General features: G+C 38.8%; 1 protein-coding gene across 5 annotated transcripts in view; it reads right to left on the bottom strand.

Moving 5' to 3' along the window:
* Nucleotides 1-1,092: 1,092 nt before the first annotated feature.
* Nucleotides 1,093-17,624, bottom strand: part of CDCA2 (cell division cycle associated 2) — a 49,833-nt gene continuing 33,301 nt past the window's right edge. For all 5 annotated transcript variants that reach the window (XM_009212720.4, XM_009212721.3, XM_009212719.2 and 2 more), the window contains exons 14-15: nucleotides 5,472-5,643; nucleotides 1,093-2,490 (exon numbers count right to left, since the gene is read on the bottom strand). In XM_009212720.4, coding sequence (XP_009210984.2) covers nucleotides 1,259-2,490; nucleotides 5,472-5,643 — 1,404 coding nt within the window. In that variant the 3' untranslated portion in view covers nucleotides 1,093-1,258. The remainder of the gene's footprint in view (nucleotides 2,491-5,471; nucleotides 5,644-17,624) is intronic.

The raw sequence follows: 17,624 nt of genomic DNA, 5'->3' as shown, positions 1-17,624 counted from the left end.
GCTATCATGGAGAGGGGGAGTTTAATGATTTAAAGGATTTCAAAGACAATTGTTTAATGATATAATGATTTATGTGCATTCATAAATTCCAGATATATGGCAATTTAGTTTTTCAAACGGCTATCACTGAAACAGCCATAGGAGATGTTGCAAAAGCTAGAGAAACCAAGTCAAGTGCCAGACATTACAAAAGAAAAAGAATCGCTGGAAAACTCAGTGTTAAAAAAATCAGTGACCTACCACCACACTTAGTGTTAGTAAACTAACTTTCTCAGTGAGTTTTGGTTTTTAAAACTTTTAATGGAAAATCATGAATCAAGTCCTAAACTGCCTGTGACTAATTAGAATAATCTGAGAGCCCAGTCTTTAACTGAGCTGCTATATTTTCACCAAAAAAAAAAAAAAAAAACAAAAAAACACAAAACCAATCCTCTCTCACACACACACACAACAAAACATACAGGAATCTTATTTGAAGGAATGAATAGTTTCATATCAGAGTTATTTCTAAATTATATATTCATTTATAGTGATGAATTTATAAGACTGTGGTTACTGAAAGAATTTTCTGAAATTTCTTGTTTAGGATTTAAACTATTAAAATAAAAATCTCATTTGGGACAGATAAAACAAACCATCAAAGCTTCTCTTAAATTTAACCAAAAGGAAAACAAGTTTTGTAATTTCAACTTCTGTCAGTTAAAATTCATAGCCAGGTTTTTTTTTTTTCCTATTTAAAGAAAAATACATATCTCACCCGCTTTAAGTCTTAAAGTTTATATTTCCTTCAATTTTAATAAAGTTCCATTAATTCTATCAATTTGTCTTTTGTGGGGGAAAATCAAAAACAAAAACAAAAAACAAACCTCTTATCCAGATAAAATTAGCCAATTCTAAAAGATGCTTCTAACAACAGAGTCTAAAACTTCAGTGGTAAATATGTACTTAAAAATATATATACTAAAAAAAAGTCTAAAAATTGAGAGATGTCTTGTTGGGCCTAAAAACAACCCCTTTAGCGAAATAGTAATAAAGCATTTACTCTCTGAGGAAAGACGAATATATTTAACAGAATGTTTTCTATCTGAATGGTGAAGAAACTTATTTATTTCTACATAAAAGTAGGTTCAACTCAAATGAGTTTATTTATTAGCAACTTTTGAAACACCGAGGTTGAACAGAGAATGGGAACTAGACAGATCATTTCAGCATAGATGGTTACTTTCCATCTTGCCACAGACTCTGCAGGAAATGTCAATTACTGCTTTCTTTCTCCATTATGCTCAATCCTTTCCAAGGCAGTCAGAGAGCTCTCTCCCTTCCCATTAAGAGAGGATCTTCTCCGGTAGCCTTTGAACTGGGAAGTGGCTTTAGTATTTGCAAGTGTAGATATACAAAAGCTCTTCCTCCTCTTACCAGGTTCATCAGAAGAACCAGCAGCAGGGCCCTGGCTGTTTTCTTGATCTGAGTCGGGAGGTGCCATCTGTGGTTTTTGTCTGGAGGACACAGTTTCTTTTCTGGGAGACATACTTTCAAATCCACTGCTGTCAAATGTACATATTGTTCTTCTTTTGGCTTTTTGGGAAGTGGAAGGAAGTGGAAGTGAAATCCATACAAGCCCTTCGTTTTCCAAATCTTTCTGTAGCCTTGTGCTACGTCGCACTTTGGTTTCACTATTTCTCCTCCGAAAGGTTTGCTCAATGGCATCAGACAAATCTTTAAACAGTTCAGAATTTTCTACACTAATTTCTACAGAGCTGCCCACATTGGAGGAGGGTGTGTGATTGCCCTTTTTTTCCAAATGTAAACTTTGACCATCAGAATAATATATGGAGCGTCTTCTATCTTTCCTGTCTCTGCAACTCTTAACACTGCTACTTTCCATGGGTTTTCTTCCCAAATCCTCACTTTGGCTGTTAGATTCTTTCATATTTTCAATTAAGACATCTCCTAAGCAATGACAGTCTTTTTGAGAGTTAGGCATTAAACGATTGCATTGCAGTTTTCCTTCTGCAGCTACTAAGAAGTCATCCTTTCTTTCACACTTTAGGTTTAGATCTGGTGAACTTTTCAAGATTTGACAAAGGTTTTCTGCATTTTGACGAGCAGCAGCAGCAAATTCTTCACCCTGTTGCAGGGTCAGAGCAGGTTTGGGACTATCTGATGCCACATGTTCTTCAGGTACAGAAGCACAAGAAGCAGGACTGTCAGCTCCAGCTTCTGGTTCATTTTCACTTTCTGACTTATTTTTTGCTTTTGGAATATTTTTATTTTTATTAATGTTCATTATATTTGTATTTGGATCTTCATCAGAAGTAGCATAGACAACCGATGAGGAACTTTTCATATAAGAGCAAAATTCAGACACATCATATTTATCAAAGCCTTGATGCATATGCAAATCTGGGTCGTGAGGCAAAAGATCCTTTCTTTTCACTGGATTTTTAGGAGCCTTCACTTCTTCCAGTTTGCCATTTGAGTTGAAATAACCTATGGGCATGTAAATAGGTTTCAATCGAATTAAAAAGTAACAATGGGAATGAACTTTACATTTATTAAATAATCAGGTGCCCTGTTTTGTTTTTGTGTTTTAAGCATTCACAAGACCCACAAATGTTACACTGTACTTGCCCATCTGTCTTCCTCCTCCTCCTCTCTTAGTTCTCCCATGATCCACAGGTTAAGAAAATAGGTATTCAACGCACGAATTAATAAAGCATATAAAACTAAAACCATGAAAGTGAGAACGCCATCTGAAACTGCTTCCTGCATTCTAACACCCTTCCCATGCTACAGGGTCCATTAGCATGAGGCAGCGACATTTCCCATTTCCCTGAAAATGAATGACTGCAAATGGGCAACATTATGCTTCTGAAACTTTCTACCAAGGTATCCTCCGAAACACGGGAGGGAAAATGTGGAATTCTGGGGGTATTTGAGGACTTACGAGCTAAAACAGCATGCCTGAAGACACTCAGGTCTCATGCCCTTTGTTAAAAATTACTATAAAGTGCACTGTACTCTCAAGCAGAACCATGTTTGTTTCAATATTATAAAAATTAACCCTTAATTCCTCAGCCTTTGACTAAATATCTTCCAGGAAGATACACATGGGCAGCCTTTCATGTGTTTCTGGCACATCAGAGGTGGAAAAACCATCATCAAATTGGTAAGTAACACAGCCTACATGAGTTCAGGCTTTATGAGTTCTAAATCTTAGAACAATTAGATGCAATCTTTGTTACCTCAGATGATGTTTTTCAGTGGTCAGTCAAATGAATAAAGTATTTTAAACAAAATAAAAACTAAAAGATTTATAAAACATAAGGTGAGCCACAAGTCTAAAAAATCAATGTTTCCATTTAAAAATATATCCATGACTAAGGTACTTAAAATTATGTCACTTAAAGCTACAGATTAAACAGATCAGTGTCCATTCAATGCCAACCAATGTTAGTTGGGTTCTTTAGACAGCTTTAAAAATTGATATTTATGGCCGGGTACAGTGACTCACACCTGTAATCCCAGCACTTTGGGAGGCCGAGGCAGGCATATTACCTGAGGTCAGGAGTTTGAGACCAGCCTGGCCAACATTGTGAAATCCTGTCTCTACTAAAAATACAAAATTAGCCAGGCGTGGTGGTACGTGCTTATAGTCCCAGTTACCTGGGAGGCTGAGGCAGGAGAATTGCTGGAACCCAGGAGGTGGAGGTTGCAGTGAGCCAACACTGAGCCACTGCACTCCAGCCTGGGCGACAGAGTGAGACTCCATCTCAAAAAACAAACAAACTAACTAACAAAAAGATATATATTTCGCATAAAATCCAACATACTAGAGAAGGAAGGTAAAGGAGATATAGGGAGATAGGAAAGGAGAAAGAGATAAAGGAAGGAAGGAGCTGAATTGCTTTAAATCCATGTAGCAGGTGATACCACTGGTTACAGATAAAAAACGCTTTAGGCATTTTTAAAAATAAATTCTCTAATAGGATGCAAGATGGAAAATTTTACTATAATCACTGTTTAAAAATCTTTTGAAAAACTCCTGTTAGAACCAGAGATGTAATGAAAATAAGACTTAGTTTCCACTCTCAAGGAGACTGAAGTTTTAGGGAACAGGGGAACACAGAAAATAGATCATCATAAAACCAGGTGATGGAAGTATGTTGCAGAGTATTCCTGGAAAAACAGACAGTACAGCAAAATCTTGGAAGATAAGCAACATTAGGTGAGATTAAAAAGAGGTAGAGTGGCGGATGCCCTGTCCCAAAACAGCCTGTGAGCCTGTGAGAAAGCATGGCAGGAGAAGAGTGTGTGCCAGGACATGTGCGACAGAGGGGTGGCTGTTTATTTAAACTCCTGTGCTACCCTAATGTTAAGCAGGACGCAGAAGCCAAGAGTCTATGGTGGCATGTACCTCATTCATCCTTAAGTCTATTATTAATCTTGTATGGTATTCTGCAAATAGGAGGCAGGCTACAAATATCTGATGATTGACAAAGGTAGCCATTTAAAAAATGATTCTATACAAATCAACACACCAAGTGGACACACATTATCATTTTCAGGCAAGACAGCGTGGCTCGTGTCTGTAATCTCAGTACTTTGGGAGGCTGAGGCAGGAAGACTGCTTGAGCCCAGGAGTTCGAGACCAGCCTGGGCAACACAGGGACACCCTATCTCTACTAAAAAAATTTTTTTTTTTAAAAAAATTCCTTATTATTTTCATCAAGATCCAGTCCATTTAAAATTTGGGCATTAGAAACCAGAAACAATTCCATTTTTTATCTACCCCATATATCAACTGACTTGATAATAAAATAACTTTCAAGGTAATCAAGCTCAATTTATATGTATTATTTTTAGAAAACGCTCAGTAGTGCCAACTCTAACAAAACATCCTTAACTCATATAAGGTATACATATTACTGAACCATAACCTCGTTCACATTTTTTGTTCCTGGTTTTTTAAAGACAGGGTCTTGGCTAGGTTGCCCAGGCTGGCCTCAAACTCCTGAGCTCAAGCAATCCTTCCGCCTTAGGCTCCCAAATGGTTGGGATCACAGGCAGGTGCCCCAGCTCTCGTTCACTGCATCCAGCTCTCGTTCACTTTCAACGACGAACTACACCACCAAATGGAATTTATTTTCACAAAATGCTTTAAAAAGCAAAAGGAAATAGGATGCACAGAAATTATTACTGATATTATAAGAAAAATCTTGTGTCTCGGTTTTCCTGGGGAAAGGATCCAGAGTTTCCATCAGATTCTGAAAAGGGTCTAAGCCACCTACAAGTTAAAAGTGACTCTCTTTCCTCCACTAGAAATGCTCATGGTAATGTAAGGAAACATTGCTTTTTAAATTTACGTACTCTTTACATAGTGAATGGGAAAAAAGTGAAAAAAGCAAAATAGCAACGAAGAAGGCGACGAGAAAAGATAAAATATAACTACCAGGAAAAGGTGAGGATACCTGAACCCAGTCTTCGGATGCTTGGAACTGAAGGTGTCATCTCAGAGACTTCAGGCAGCTCGGGAATAGGACTGAGGAGGGGCTTCTTAGAAGCAATGTCTCTTTCCCCATATAAAGATTTCTGAACACTTTTCTTTCCCTTTCCTTTCTTCTTTCTGCAACTTTTTAAAACCTGAGAAAATGCATTAAAACATTGCAATTGCGAAAGATGTAGCACCACGTAAAATTTTGATCCTTTAACTAGTTATTATTATTATTATTTTTTCAGACAAGGTCTCACTCTGTCATCCAGGCTGGAGTGCAGTGGCACAATCTCGGCTCACTGCAACTTCTGCCCCCCTGCTCAATCAATCCTCCCATCAGCCTCCCAAGTAGCTGCGACCACAGGTGCACACCACCACGACCGGCTTTTTATTTTGTATTTTTGGTAGAGATGGGGTCTCACCATGTTGCCCAGGCTTGCCTCAAATTCCTGAACTCAAGCGATCCTCCTGCCTTGGCCTCCCAAAGTGCTGGGATTACAAGTGTGAGCCATAACACCCAGCCTGACCCTTCAACTTCTATAATATCTCTAATTATTGTTTATACAGTGCTTTATTGAATAGATCACTTTTATATTTCATTTAAAATTGTAAGCATCTAAATCGAGGGTAGGAAGTCAGGTAACTTCCACAAAGTCAAATAAACTACAAAGCAGGATTTGGTTTATAAATTGTATGGTAGCTTTCTACATTTCCACAAGGCACTTGCCAAAACAAGGGCTGGATAAATGAAAAAATATATGAGATGCTTTAGAACTAACTACATGAATGTAATGTCATGAGATATTTGTAAGCAGCACACAGTTATGATGACTCAGGATTAACCTATAGTGTGAGTTACATACTGCAAGCTATGGGAGACTGCTTTATGCTCCTAGGTCTGGATGAAGAAACAGTAGGTGTGTATGTAAAATATGAAGAACACACAAAGCTAGCTGAATCTGCAGATTCAAACAACAGATGATTTAATCAAGATTCAGTCAAAACAAAATGGATTTTAACAAGCACAAGCAGAAGATGGAAGACAAAGGTCTGACATTAATTGATGGAAAATGTAGGTTTCCATAAAAATTAAAAGTCGCTTAATATATCCAGAATGGAGTATTACATTCAATTCTCAGTGCCATATCAGTAACTAAGAAACAATGTTTTATGTTTTTAAAAGTTTCATATGGAAGACTTCAGGGAAATGCTGTACTGAAATATTAGAAAGACAGACTGCTATGGGCAAAAGGAATGAGATATATTCAATGTGATAATGTTGAAGAGAACCAGAATTTAGGGACAACACAAAACATATTAACAACACAGGCCAGGTGTGGTGGCTCACGCCTGTAATCCCAGCACTTTGGGAGGCCAAGGTGGGCAGATCACGAGCTCAGGAGATCGAGACCATCCTGGCCAATATGGTGAAGAAAACCGTCTCTACTAAAAATACAAAAATTAACTGGGCATGGTGGTGCACATCTGTAGTCCCAGCTACTCAGGAGGCTGAGGCAGAAGAATTGCTTGAACTAGGGAGGTAGAAGTTGCAATGACCCGAGATCGCGCCACTGCACTCCAGCTTGGCAACAGAGCAAGACTCCATCTCAAAAAAAAAAAAAAAAAAAAAAAATCCAGAAAGTGGAATTCATTCACACATTTATTGAGACTGCTGTGTGAGAGGTAATAACTTGCCAGGTGTGGGATCTAGAAGCAAAGAGGATGTGTTCTTCAAGAAGCTGCTGGTGTAAAGGAAAGGAGTTACCATGCACACGCACCATCGCACCATGACAGGCTATGTGAACTGAGAAGATGGGTACCCAGCCTGCAGGAGGTGTTCAAGATCGGCTCCACGGAAAATGTAATGTCTAAGTCAAATCTCAAACAAGCAAGGGCTGTTTTGGCCTATTATGGGGACGATGCAGAAAGGCTTTTCAAAGAGGGGAATGCCACGTGCCTGAACTCAAAGTGAGACAGCACAGCTACAGGTGCAGGGCTGCATGCAGCAAGACATGGCCCGTGGATCCATGCAGAAGTGGCAGGAGCAGAGCCCTTGTCACAGTGACTTGAATGAAAGCAATGAGGGCTCACTGCATGGTGACTTTGGGAGTGTCAACGTTTGATCTTAAATTTAAGAAAGGTCATTTGGGTGACAGCACAGCATATTTAGGTGAAACTAATGGTGAGATTCAAGAGTACAGAAATGGCACAAAACTATGTGCTCCCTGAGAAATCTATAGATATCCTGTGAAAACAAAACATTCCACAGAAAAATAATTTTAGAACTGTACAAGATGAATGTTCCTCCTGGTGATTTACAGTGTACATTTAACATGAAATTCTCTGAGAAGTCCACAGTATAAATAATCTCTATACACATTAGGAAAGTGCTGGGTTAAATATTTTTCCAGTAAATATTTTTTTCATGGAACATCTGTTGACATTCCGTGGAACAGTTGGGGAAATGCTGGCTTGGTCAATGAACCTGAAAGCCAAGAGAAAAGAAAAATCTTAACTTGAGGCTCACAGATAAGTTGGAAAAAAAAATTAAAAAAAAATTCGCCTCTGGTGGCAGACACTTTGGGTTCAAGTCCTGACTCTGTTACTTAACTGCTTTATCACCCTGGGCAAGTCAACTTTCTGTACCTCATTCTCCTCCTCTGCAAAGCAGGAGTCACAACAGCACACCCCACATAAAGCTGAGGTGAGTATTAAATGAGCTGACATGTGATACAGCTGGTTAATGTAGGGCCTGACCCATGGTAAAAGCTATCTTGTTCTCTCAAATTCTTTTCCATTACTTGAGAGTGAATATGAGGAAAAATATCAACACTTTTTTTTTTTTAAGCCAGGTGTGGTGGCACACCCATGTAGTCCTAGCTCCTCAGGAAGCTAAAGCAGGACTGCTTGAACACAGGAGGTTGAGGCTGCAGCTGAGTTATGATCGCACCATTAGCACTCCAGCCTGGGCAACACAGTGACTCTTTTTAAAAAACAGAAAAAAAAATTTTAATTGACAAAAATTGAATATACGTATGGCATACAACACCATGTTTCAATATATGTATGCATTGTGGAATGATTAAGTCAAGCTAATGAACATATCGATTACCTCATATACTTTTTTTTAATATTAAATTATGCTATTAATATTACTATGCGGCATAGACCCAGTGTGGTCAGTTAACACACTGGGCAATGCCACCAGATTATAACACCAGATTAGCTTCTGATATATGGGTTTAAAAAAAAAAAAAGATCCCCTCTTCTCATGATTTTGGAAATCATGTCCCTGGATCTACAACAGTGCCAAGCACACAGTGGCTACTCCACAAATATGAATGAATGAATGAATGGTCAAAGAAGTACAGTTAAGCTTACATAAAATTTGCTCAATGTGATTGAAAGACTAAATTTCTGTTTTTTCATGGTCATGGGCCAACAAAAGTATTTTACCACCACCTCCCCCCCAAAAAAAACAACAATTAAAGCACCTCAGGTCTGTCTGTCCTGAAAACATATCTGGCAGAGCTGATCTGAGTCATAAGAAGATTTCATCAGCAAAGGCCAGAAACTTATCAAAATCTGAATTTACCACAGTACAAAAGCCTTGCTGATAGTGTAATAACGAAGAAGTTGTATATGGTTGGAACCCCCGGAGAAAGCCATTTGATTAAGAAATGGTTACGGTGGATTATGGCTTAGAAAAGCCAAAGAACAACTGAAGGGACTGTCCCTAAAGCAATTCTATTTACTTCAAAATCACTGATTCCTCTTCTCACACAGTGAAGGAGGTCAGGAAGCAGAAGTAAATGTTTATCTTTTGTCTTATTTGCATAATTAAGACTTCTTTAAATTATTTTCAGAGAATAGCTTTAAAATTATTTAAAAATAATTCAGGCCGGCCCGGTGGCTCATGCCTTTAATCCCAACACTTTGGGAGGCCGAGGTGGATGGATTGCTTGAGCTCAGGAATTCAAGACCAGCCTGGGCAACATGATGAAATCTCATCTCTACCAAAAATACAAAAATTAGCTGGGTGTGGTGGTGGGCCCTGTACTCCCAGCTACTAGTGAAGCTTGAAGCAGGAGAATCACTTGAGCCTGGGAGGCGGAGGCTGCAGCGAGCTGAGATGGAGCCACTGCACTCCACATGGGTGACAAAGAAAGACTTCGTCTCCAAAAAAAAAAAAAAAAAAAATTCATGGACATGGCAACAAATCACACCATATAGGAAAGCTTACGGTGATCAAGCACACACTTGCCTGCCCCGGTGCTTACTTATCTGCTGGGTCCAATTTTAGCTCTTGCAGTTAACTCCCTCTTTCTAATAAAGGGTTCATACTGCTATATTTTTAACTTTGTCTAATGGAAAATTTCAAACACCCAAAAAGTACAGAGAATAGTTTACTGAACCCTATGTACCCATCAGCTAACTTCAACAATTACTAGCATATAGAAATCATGATTCACTTTTATTCTCCTAACCCCAGATTAGTTCAAAGCAAATCCCAGACGTTACACATCATTTCATCGGAAAATCCTGCAGTGTCTTGAAGAGTTAAAGGTTCTTTTTCTTTTAGAGACAATTGCAAATATGGTTCAACAATAAAAAGAACTACTGATACACATAACAACCCGGACAAATCTCCAGAGAATTATGCTGAGTGAAAAGCCAGTCCCAGAGTTACACAGTACATGACTCCATTAGGGTAACCTTTTCGAAATGACAAAACTGTAGGAATGGAGAAAAATTCGTGGTTGCCAGGGGATGAGGCGGGGTTATGGGTAGGAAGTGGATGTAGCTACAAAAGGCCATGGGAGAGCTCTCTGGATCTTGGCTGTATCAATATCTTGGCTGTGACACTGAACTATGGTTTTGCAAGATGTCACAATTGGGGGAAACTAGCTAGGAAAAGGGTACTTGGGATCTCTCTGCCTTACTTCTTAGAACAGTGTGTGTATACAGAATGATCGCAAAATTTAAAATGTATGCAGGGGACAGAGGTTCATGTCTGTAATCCCAGCACTTTGGAAGGCCTGGGGGGAGCAGATCACCTGAGGTCAGGGTTTGAGACCCGCCAAGCCAACATGATGAAACCCCGTCTTTAACTAAAAATACAAAAATTAGCTGAGCATGGCGGTGCATGCCTGTAGTACCAGCTACTTGGGAGGCTGAGGCAGGAGAATCACTTGAACCTGGGAGGAGGAGGTTGCAGTGAGCCAAGATCGTGCCACTGCACTCCAGCCTGGGCGACAGAGCGAGACTCTGTTCAAACAAAACAAAACAAAACAAAACAAAACAAAACAAAACGTAATTCAACAAAACACAAAAACCATGATGGCAATTTTCCCCAGTATCTCCTCAAAGTTCAAATTTCTCCCTTGGCCCGTAATTTTTTTTTTTCCCTAAAACAATTGTTCTAATCAGGATCCCAATAAGATCTCCACACGTACCATTGGATTAATGTCTTTTAGTCTCTTTTATACTATAGCTCCTTCTTTTACTTCCCTTGACATTTATTTGGTGAGTAAATTGAGGCATCTTTCCTACAGAATTAGCCAAGTCCTAGATTTGGCTCACTACGGTCAGTGTGTCTATGTTCCTCCATGTCCTATAAATTGGCAATTAGATCTAGAAGCTTGATTAGATTCAGTTTTGATGGACAAATTTGAATACAATTGTATAACCAACAAATTAAAACTTGCATATAATATGGTGGATGAGATGTTTTGACATATGTATACATTGGGACATGATTAAACTAACATCTCCACCACTTCACATAATTATTTTATGGTAAGAACACTTACAATGTCATCTCTTAGCAATTTTCACATATACATTATTATTTCCTAGTCACCATGCTGTATAATACATCTCCAGAACTTACTCATCCTGTCTAACTGAAACTTTGTACCCTTGAACCAACATCTCCTCATCCCCCACCACTCAACCCACTAGCCCTCCTGACAACCACCATTCTATTTTTAGCTTCTGTAAGTTTTTTGTTTGTTTGTTTAAAGATTCCACATGTGAGATCTTCTTGTCTCTCTGTGCCTGGGCTATTTTACTTAACATAATGTCCTTCTATCCTTCTATGCTGTCAAAATGACAGGATTTCTTTAACGCTGAACAGCATTTTGTTGTGTGTGTACACACATATTTTTTCTTTATTCATTCATCTGTTGATGGATACTTAGCCTGAATCTGTAACTTGGTTATCGTTCTTTGATAAACTGATTTCATTTCCTTTGGATACATACCCAGAAGTGGGATTTGCTGGATCATATGGTAGTTCTATTTTTAACTTTTTGAGGAACCCCCATACTGTTTCCCATAATGTCTTGTGAAAATGTATTATTTGGAGTTACCGTGTCATAAACAACTGGAGTCCAGAGACCAGGGGGCAAAAAGCACTTGGGACTGTAAGACTAAATTTAACTACCACCATCACTCACCAATCAGAGTTTACCAGCTCCCCAAAACTTTGCGTAGGGCCAGTGAGTTTTCTTTCTAAATAATATGGAACATTTCTCTTTCTACTCAAAACGCCAACTTTCTTTGTTCTTAGGACATATCAAAGACCACCTCAGTCTGTGTATGCCCCAAACTGCAATTACATTTTCCCAAATAAAACATTTTGTTTAGAGGTTCAGTTCTGTATTTTTAGTTGACTTTGCCAATTCAAACAAGCTGTAGCAATTTACATTCTTACCAACAGTGTACAAAGGGTTCCCTCTTCTCCATATCCTCTCCAATGCTTGTAATCTTTCACCTGTTTGATAATAGCTAGTGATATCTCACTGTGGTTTTAATTTGCATTTCCCTGATGATTAGTGATGTTAGCCATTTGCATGTCTTTTGAGAAATGTCTATTCTGGACCTTTGCCCATTTTTCAATTGGTGTGTTCTTGCTATTGAGCTGTTTGAGTTTCTTACATATTTTGGCTATAAACCCCTTATCAGATGTATGGTTTGTAATTGTAATATCTTCTCCCATTCTATATGGTGTTTCCTTCCTCTGTTGACTGTTACTATGATGTCACATCAGCCTTTTATCAAATGTTTTAGCAGCTTTGTTGAGCATTTTTTTATTAGCTGGAATTCTTCTATAAACAACTTTTCCCTCATCAACTATTTGTTATTTTATTTTCCTGTTATCAGAAAAATGAGTGGGTATCCTAGCAAGCTTCTGAAGTGTCCATTACTTAAAAAAAGTAATAAGCTTACGCGTTATTTCATGATTGTACTACTTCAACGCTTTGCAATGCTGATGGTCATATTTGGTCAGTGGAAGCCCCTTGAAGATGGTTTTGTGTCCGCTAACACGACACCAGTAGTTTTATTTAGCATCCTTCCTTGTACTCTGGTACAGACCCAGCCAGGCTCACTTTTTAAATTTGTTGTTGTAAATCTGACAGCAGTCATTTCACCAAGGGACGCTAATCCCTTTTAACTGGTATGTCTAATGACAATCTATGCACCAGGGATGCTCATGAATTTAAAGCTTTATCAGTGGATAGAGCTGAACAATTCCAATTTCTACTCTTATTTCCAAGTCAAATTTAGTCTTACAAAGTTTTAAATTTCTTGGATTTAAAAATTTATCTTTTGTCTCTTAGTGAATGATTCTTAATGATGGGAAAAATTGCTTATTTGTTTTATTCTAAATTGAGTGCTTCTATTGAGTGTTTCATACTGTTTATAATTTCTTTGCAGTTATTTTTATCCTTAAGATTTATTCCCCTTATAGGGCCAGGTGCGGTGGCTCACGCCTGTAATCCCAGCACTTTGGGAGGCTGAGGCGGGCGGATCACGAGGTCAGGAGATCGAGATCATCCTGGCTAACATGGTGAAACCCAGTCTCTACTAAAAAATACAAAAAAAAAAAAAAATTAGCTGGGCATGGCGGTGTGCGCCTGTAGTCCCAGCTACTTGGGAGGCTGAAGCAGGAGAATGGCATGAACCCGCGAGGCGGAGCTTGCAGTGAGCCGAGATTACACCACTGCACTTGAGCCTGGGTGACAGAACGAGACTCCATCTCAAAAAAAAAAAAAGAAAAAAAAAAAGACTTATCCCCCTTATATTCAAATTTCTAGGTTTGAAAAAATTCTTAATGAGGTTAAGCCACCAACTTGACGTAGTAAGATTACTTTGTCAAATTTTGCTTTCGCTTTTTAGAGATTGCTCTCTTTCTCTTAACTTTAATTTTGTTTCATAGTCAGGCAAAACATTTAAATGGTCCCACAATCAAAACTAAAAAACAGTACACTTAATGAAGTCTAGCTTGAATTCACATTCTCTCCTGTCTCCTCCCTTCTCCCTATAGCCAGTTTTTAATTTTTCTTTGGCTTATTCTACAACTTAAAAATCGAAACTTTATGTGTGTGTATATACATATACCATTATTATTTTTTAATGGTCTCTACTTTCTTAGACGAAGGGTAATGTATTAGTTTGTAAGGCTACTGTAATAAAATGTCACAGACTATGTAGTTCAAACAACAGAAATTAATTTTCTCCCAGGTCTGAAGGCTGGCAGTGTTGTTGGCAGGGCTGGTGTCTCTTGGGGCCTCTCTCCGTGGCCTTCAGATGGCCACCCTGTGGCTGTGTCCTCACATGGTCATTTTCTATGTACATGTGTCCCTGGTATCCCTTTGTGGGTTCGAATTTCCTCTTCTTACAAGAACACCAGTCAGAGTGGATTAGGACCCACTCTGTGGATCTCATTTTAACTTAATAACTATTTTAAAGACCAAATCTCCAATTACAGTCACATGCTGAGATCCTGGGAGTCAGGACTTCAATATATAAATGTGGGAGGGGACACAATTCAGTCCATAACCGGTAGTTGATCACATATATTGTTTTATAACATGCTTTTTTCATTTTAACAGTAAGCACAGTCATCCTGCAGTATCTGTACGGGAATTGGTTCTAGGACTTCCTGTGGATACCAAAAATCTGCAGATACTCAAGTCCCTGACATAAAATGGCACAGTATTTGCATACAGCCTATGCAAACTTCCTTTCACAGCATTATACTGTAAAAATACAGCATAACTATGCTTTAAAGCAGCTCTAGATGACTTAACACTGAATACAATATAAATACTACATAGTTAATATGCTGTATTTTAAAATTTGTATTTTTAAAATTGTTGTATTGTTATTGGATTTTTCTGAGTCTTTTCTTTTTTAAAAAATAATATATTAAAAAAATACAGATGGGGTTGTACTATGTTGACCAGGCTGGTCTCGCACTCCTGGCCTCAAGCAGTCCTCCAATCTCAGCCTCCCAAAGTGCTGAGACTACAGGTGTGAGTCACCTCGCCCAGCCCTGAATGTTTCTGATTCAACCAACCACAGATGCTGGACCACAGTATATAAAGGGCCATCTGTGCCCCCTTGGCATCCCTGCATAGAAGTGTATGGAAGTTCTCTTCACAGCTTTCTACAGCTGCCTAATACTCACTTTATGGAAACACCACAGTTTTTTCAACAAGTCTCATATCGACGAGCATATGGTTTGCTTTTAGTCTTTTGCTTTACAAAGAATGCTGCAATAAATAAACGTATATTTTTGTATTTTGATCAGTGAATCTCTGAGATAGATTTCTAGAAATAGGCCTATTGGGTCAAAGGATAAATGAATATTTAATTTGGCCAGATACTGCCAAATACTCCTCCACAGAGGTCTGCTTTAACAGAAAATGTATGAGTGTGCGTTTTTGCCCCATAGCCTCACCACGTGAGTGTGCTGTCAACTCTCAGATTTTTGGTAATCTAAATGGTGAGAAACGCATCTCAATGCACGTTAGAGATGCAGTTCTCTTACGATGAGGAAGCCTGAACATTTCCTTCCTATGTTGAAGGTCATTTTCATTTCAGTTTTGTAAATGTTTTGTTATCTTTTGAAGACTGTTCCTTTCTAAGTAACTTAGAAGCTCTTTAAATATTAGTGACATTAATCCTTGGTGTCTGATATGAGTTGCAAATACTTTTCCCAAGTTTGTCCTTTGTCTTTTAAATTTTCTTATGGGGATTTTTTTCCTTATGTATACTCCATGATGTATGGTTCAAAAGATATCAAATTCATCAATCCTTTGCCCTCACTGTTTCTGGTTTTTGAGTCACACTTTGGGAACTTTCTCTATTTCTGGTTTATAAAGGAATTTACTCTTGAGGATTCTAACGCTACTTCTGGTTGAGAAGTGGCATTTAATCTAACTTTAGTTATCTGTCAATGCCTTGCTATAAAAGATGAAAAAAACTGCTCACTTAAAACCAAATCTGCCTCTTTTCTATGTTAATTTTGGTTTTTCTGCTGGTAAACATTGAACTTTTACATTTCTATTTCTTTTCATTAAAATTTAAAATATATATCTTGAATGTCTCATGATAATGATGATAATGGCCACAAAGCTTACTATGGCCAGGCACTTTTCTAAGAGTTGAGCATGCATGAATTCATTAAGATTCACAAACTTCTAACATCCATTTCCACCACTGTTTTACAAACAAACAAAACAGGAGTCCAGACGTTTACCCAGCATTGCACTGGAGGGAGGAATGAATGCAGGATTTAAACCCAGGGGTCTGGTCCAGAGTCTGCACTCTTGCCAGCAACACCATTAGCCCCCTTGTTTCTACCTTTTTAACTCACTTTTCACCTTCTGCTATTAATTACATTTTCCTGTTATTATTGGATTGTTAACACTTACATTGTCCTGCACAACAAAAAGCTTCTTTAGTTGAAAACAAATGCATCTATATTATGATGACTGTGGAAACATTTTTCATGGCTCTGCCAAGCACAGCTTTCATATTCCTTTCTTCTCCTCTGGGCCCCTTGAGGGAGATGACTCCTAGCACCATAAAATCTACTTTTCCTTATTCTGCATTATTGCTTGAAATCATAGTAACGTTTGCTTCATATTTACTCTAAAACTTTTACACAGACTTGTATTTGAAATGGTATATAATTACCATTTTTTTTTTGTATGTGACATACCTTTCATTCTTTCAATCACAGGTCTTTTCTGTTTTTTTCCTCCAGCACCTTCTCCCTGCTCAAATTTGGACTGGTTGCTCTTCTGGGCTGGCTGAATAGCTATAACCAGCGATTTCCCTTTGATCACGCTCTTGTATTGTTAGATCCATCGTGTCCTGAATTCTTAAGCTTAGTTCCTCATTTTGCTAGAGTTTCTCCTCCAGTAGCATCCAAAGAAAAATAACTTCATGGCTGGGTATGCTGGCTCAAGCCTGTAATCCCAGCACTTCGGAAAGCTGGGGTGAGAGAAGTGATTGAGCCCAGGAAGAGTTTGAGACCAGCCTGGGCAACAAGGTGAGGCCAACCCCCACACCCCCACCCTGCTACAAGAAAGTAAAACAAAATTAGCCAGCCAGGCGTGGTGGCTCAAGCCTGTAATCCCAGCACTCTGGGAGGCTGAGGAGGGCAGATCACGAGGTCAGGAGCTCGAGACCAGCCTGGCCAACATAGCGAAACCTCGTCTCTACTAAAAATACAAAAATTAGCCAGGCATGGCGGCGCGCACCTGTAGTCCCAGCTAATTGGGAGGCTGAGGTAGAAGAATCGCTTGAACCCAAGAGGTAGAAGTTGTGGTGAGCCAAGATCATGCCACCGCACTCCAGCCTGGGGCAACAGAGTGAGACTTCATCTCAAAAACAAAATAAAACAAAACAAAACTAGCCAAGTGTGGTGGTGTGCACCTGTAGTCCGAGCTACTCATGAGGCTGAGGTGGGAGGATCACTTGAGCCCGGGAGGTCAAGCGTGCAGTCAGCAGTGACCGCAGCATTGCACTCCAGCCTGGGTGAGAGTCAGACTTTCTCTCAAAATAAAAAGAAAAGAAAAAAAGAAACACTCAAATGTCTTTTATTTTTTCCTTCACACTTAGTTGAGACTTTGGCTTGGTGTAGAATACTCAGTTAAAATTAAGTTTTCTTCTAAGCTTTAAATGAACTCTTGTATGATTTTGCGGCTTTCAGGCTATTGTTAGACTTGATGCCACTCTGGTTCTTATGTCTCTGTAGGAAAAGTCCACTTTCCTCCTTATCCTTATTGTTCAGTTTCACAGTTACAGGCCTACCCTCTGGTCGTTCTTC

Source organism: Papio anubis, chromosome 8, assembly GCF_008728515.1.
Source record: "Papio anubis isolate 15944 chromosome 8, Panubis1.0, whole genome shotgun sequence".
NCBI lineage: Eukaryota > Metazoa > Chordata > Mammalia > Primates > Cercopithecidae > Papio > Papio anubis.
Note: the sequence above shows the minus strand (reverse complement) of the source record. Positions and strands in the feature narration are given on the sequence as shown.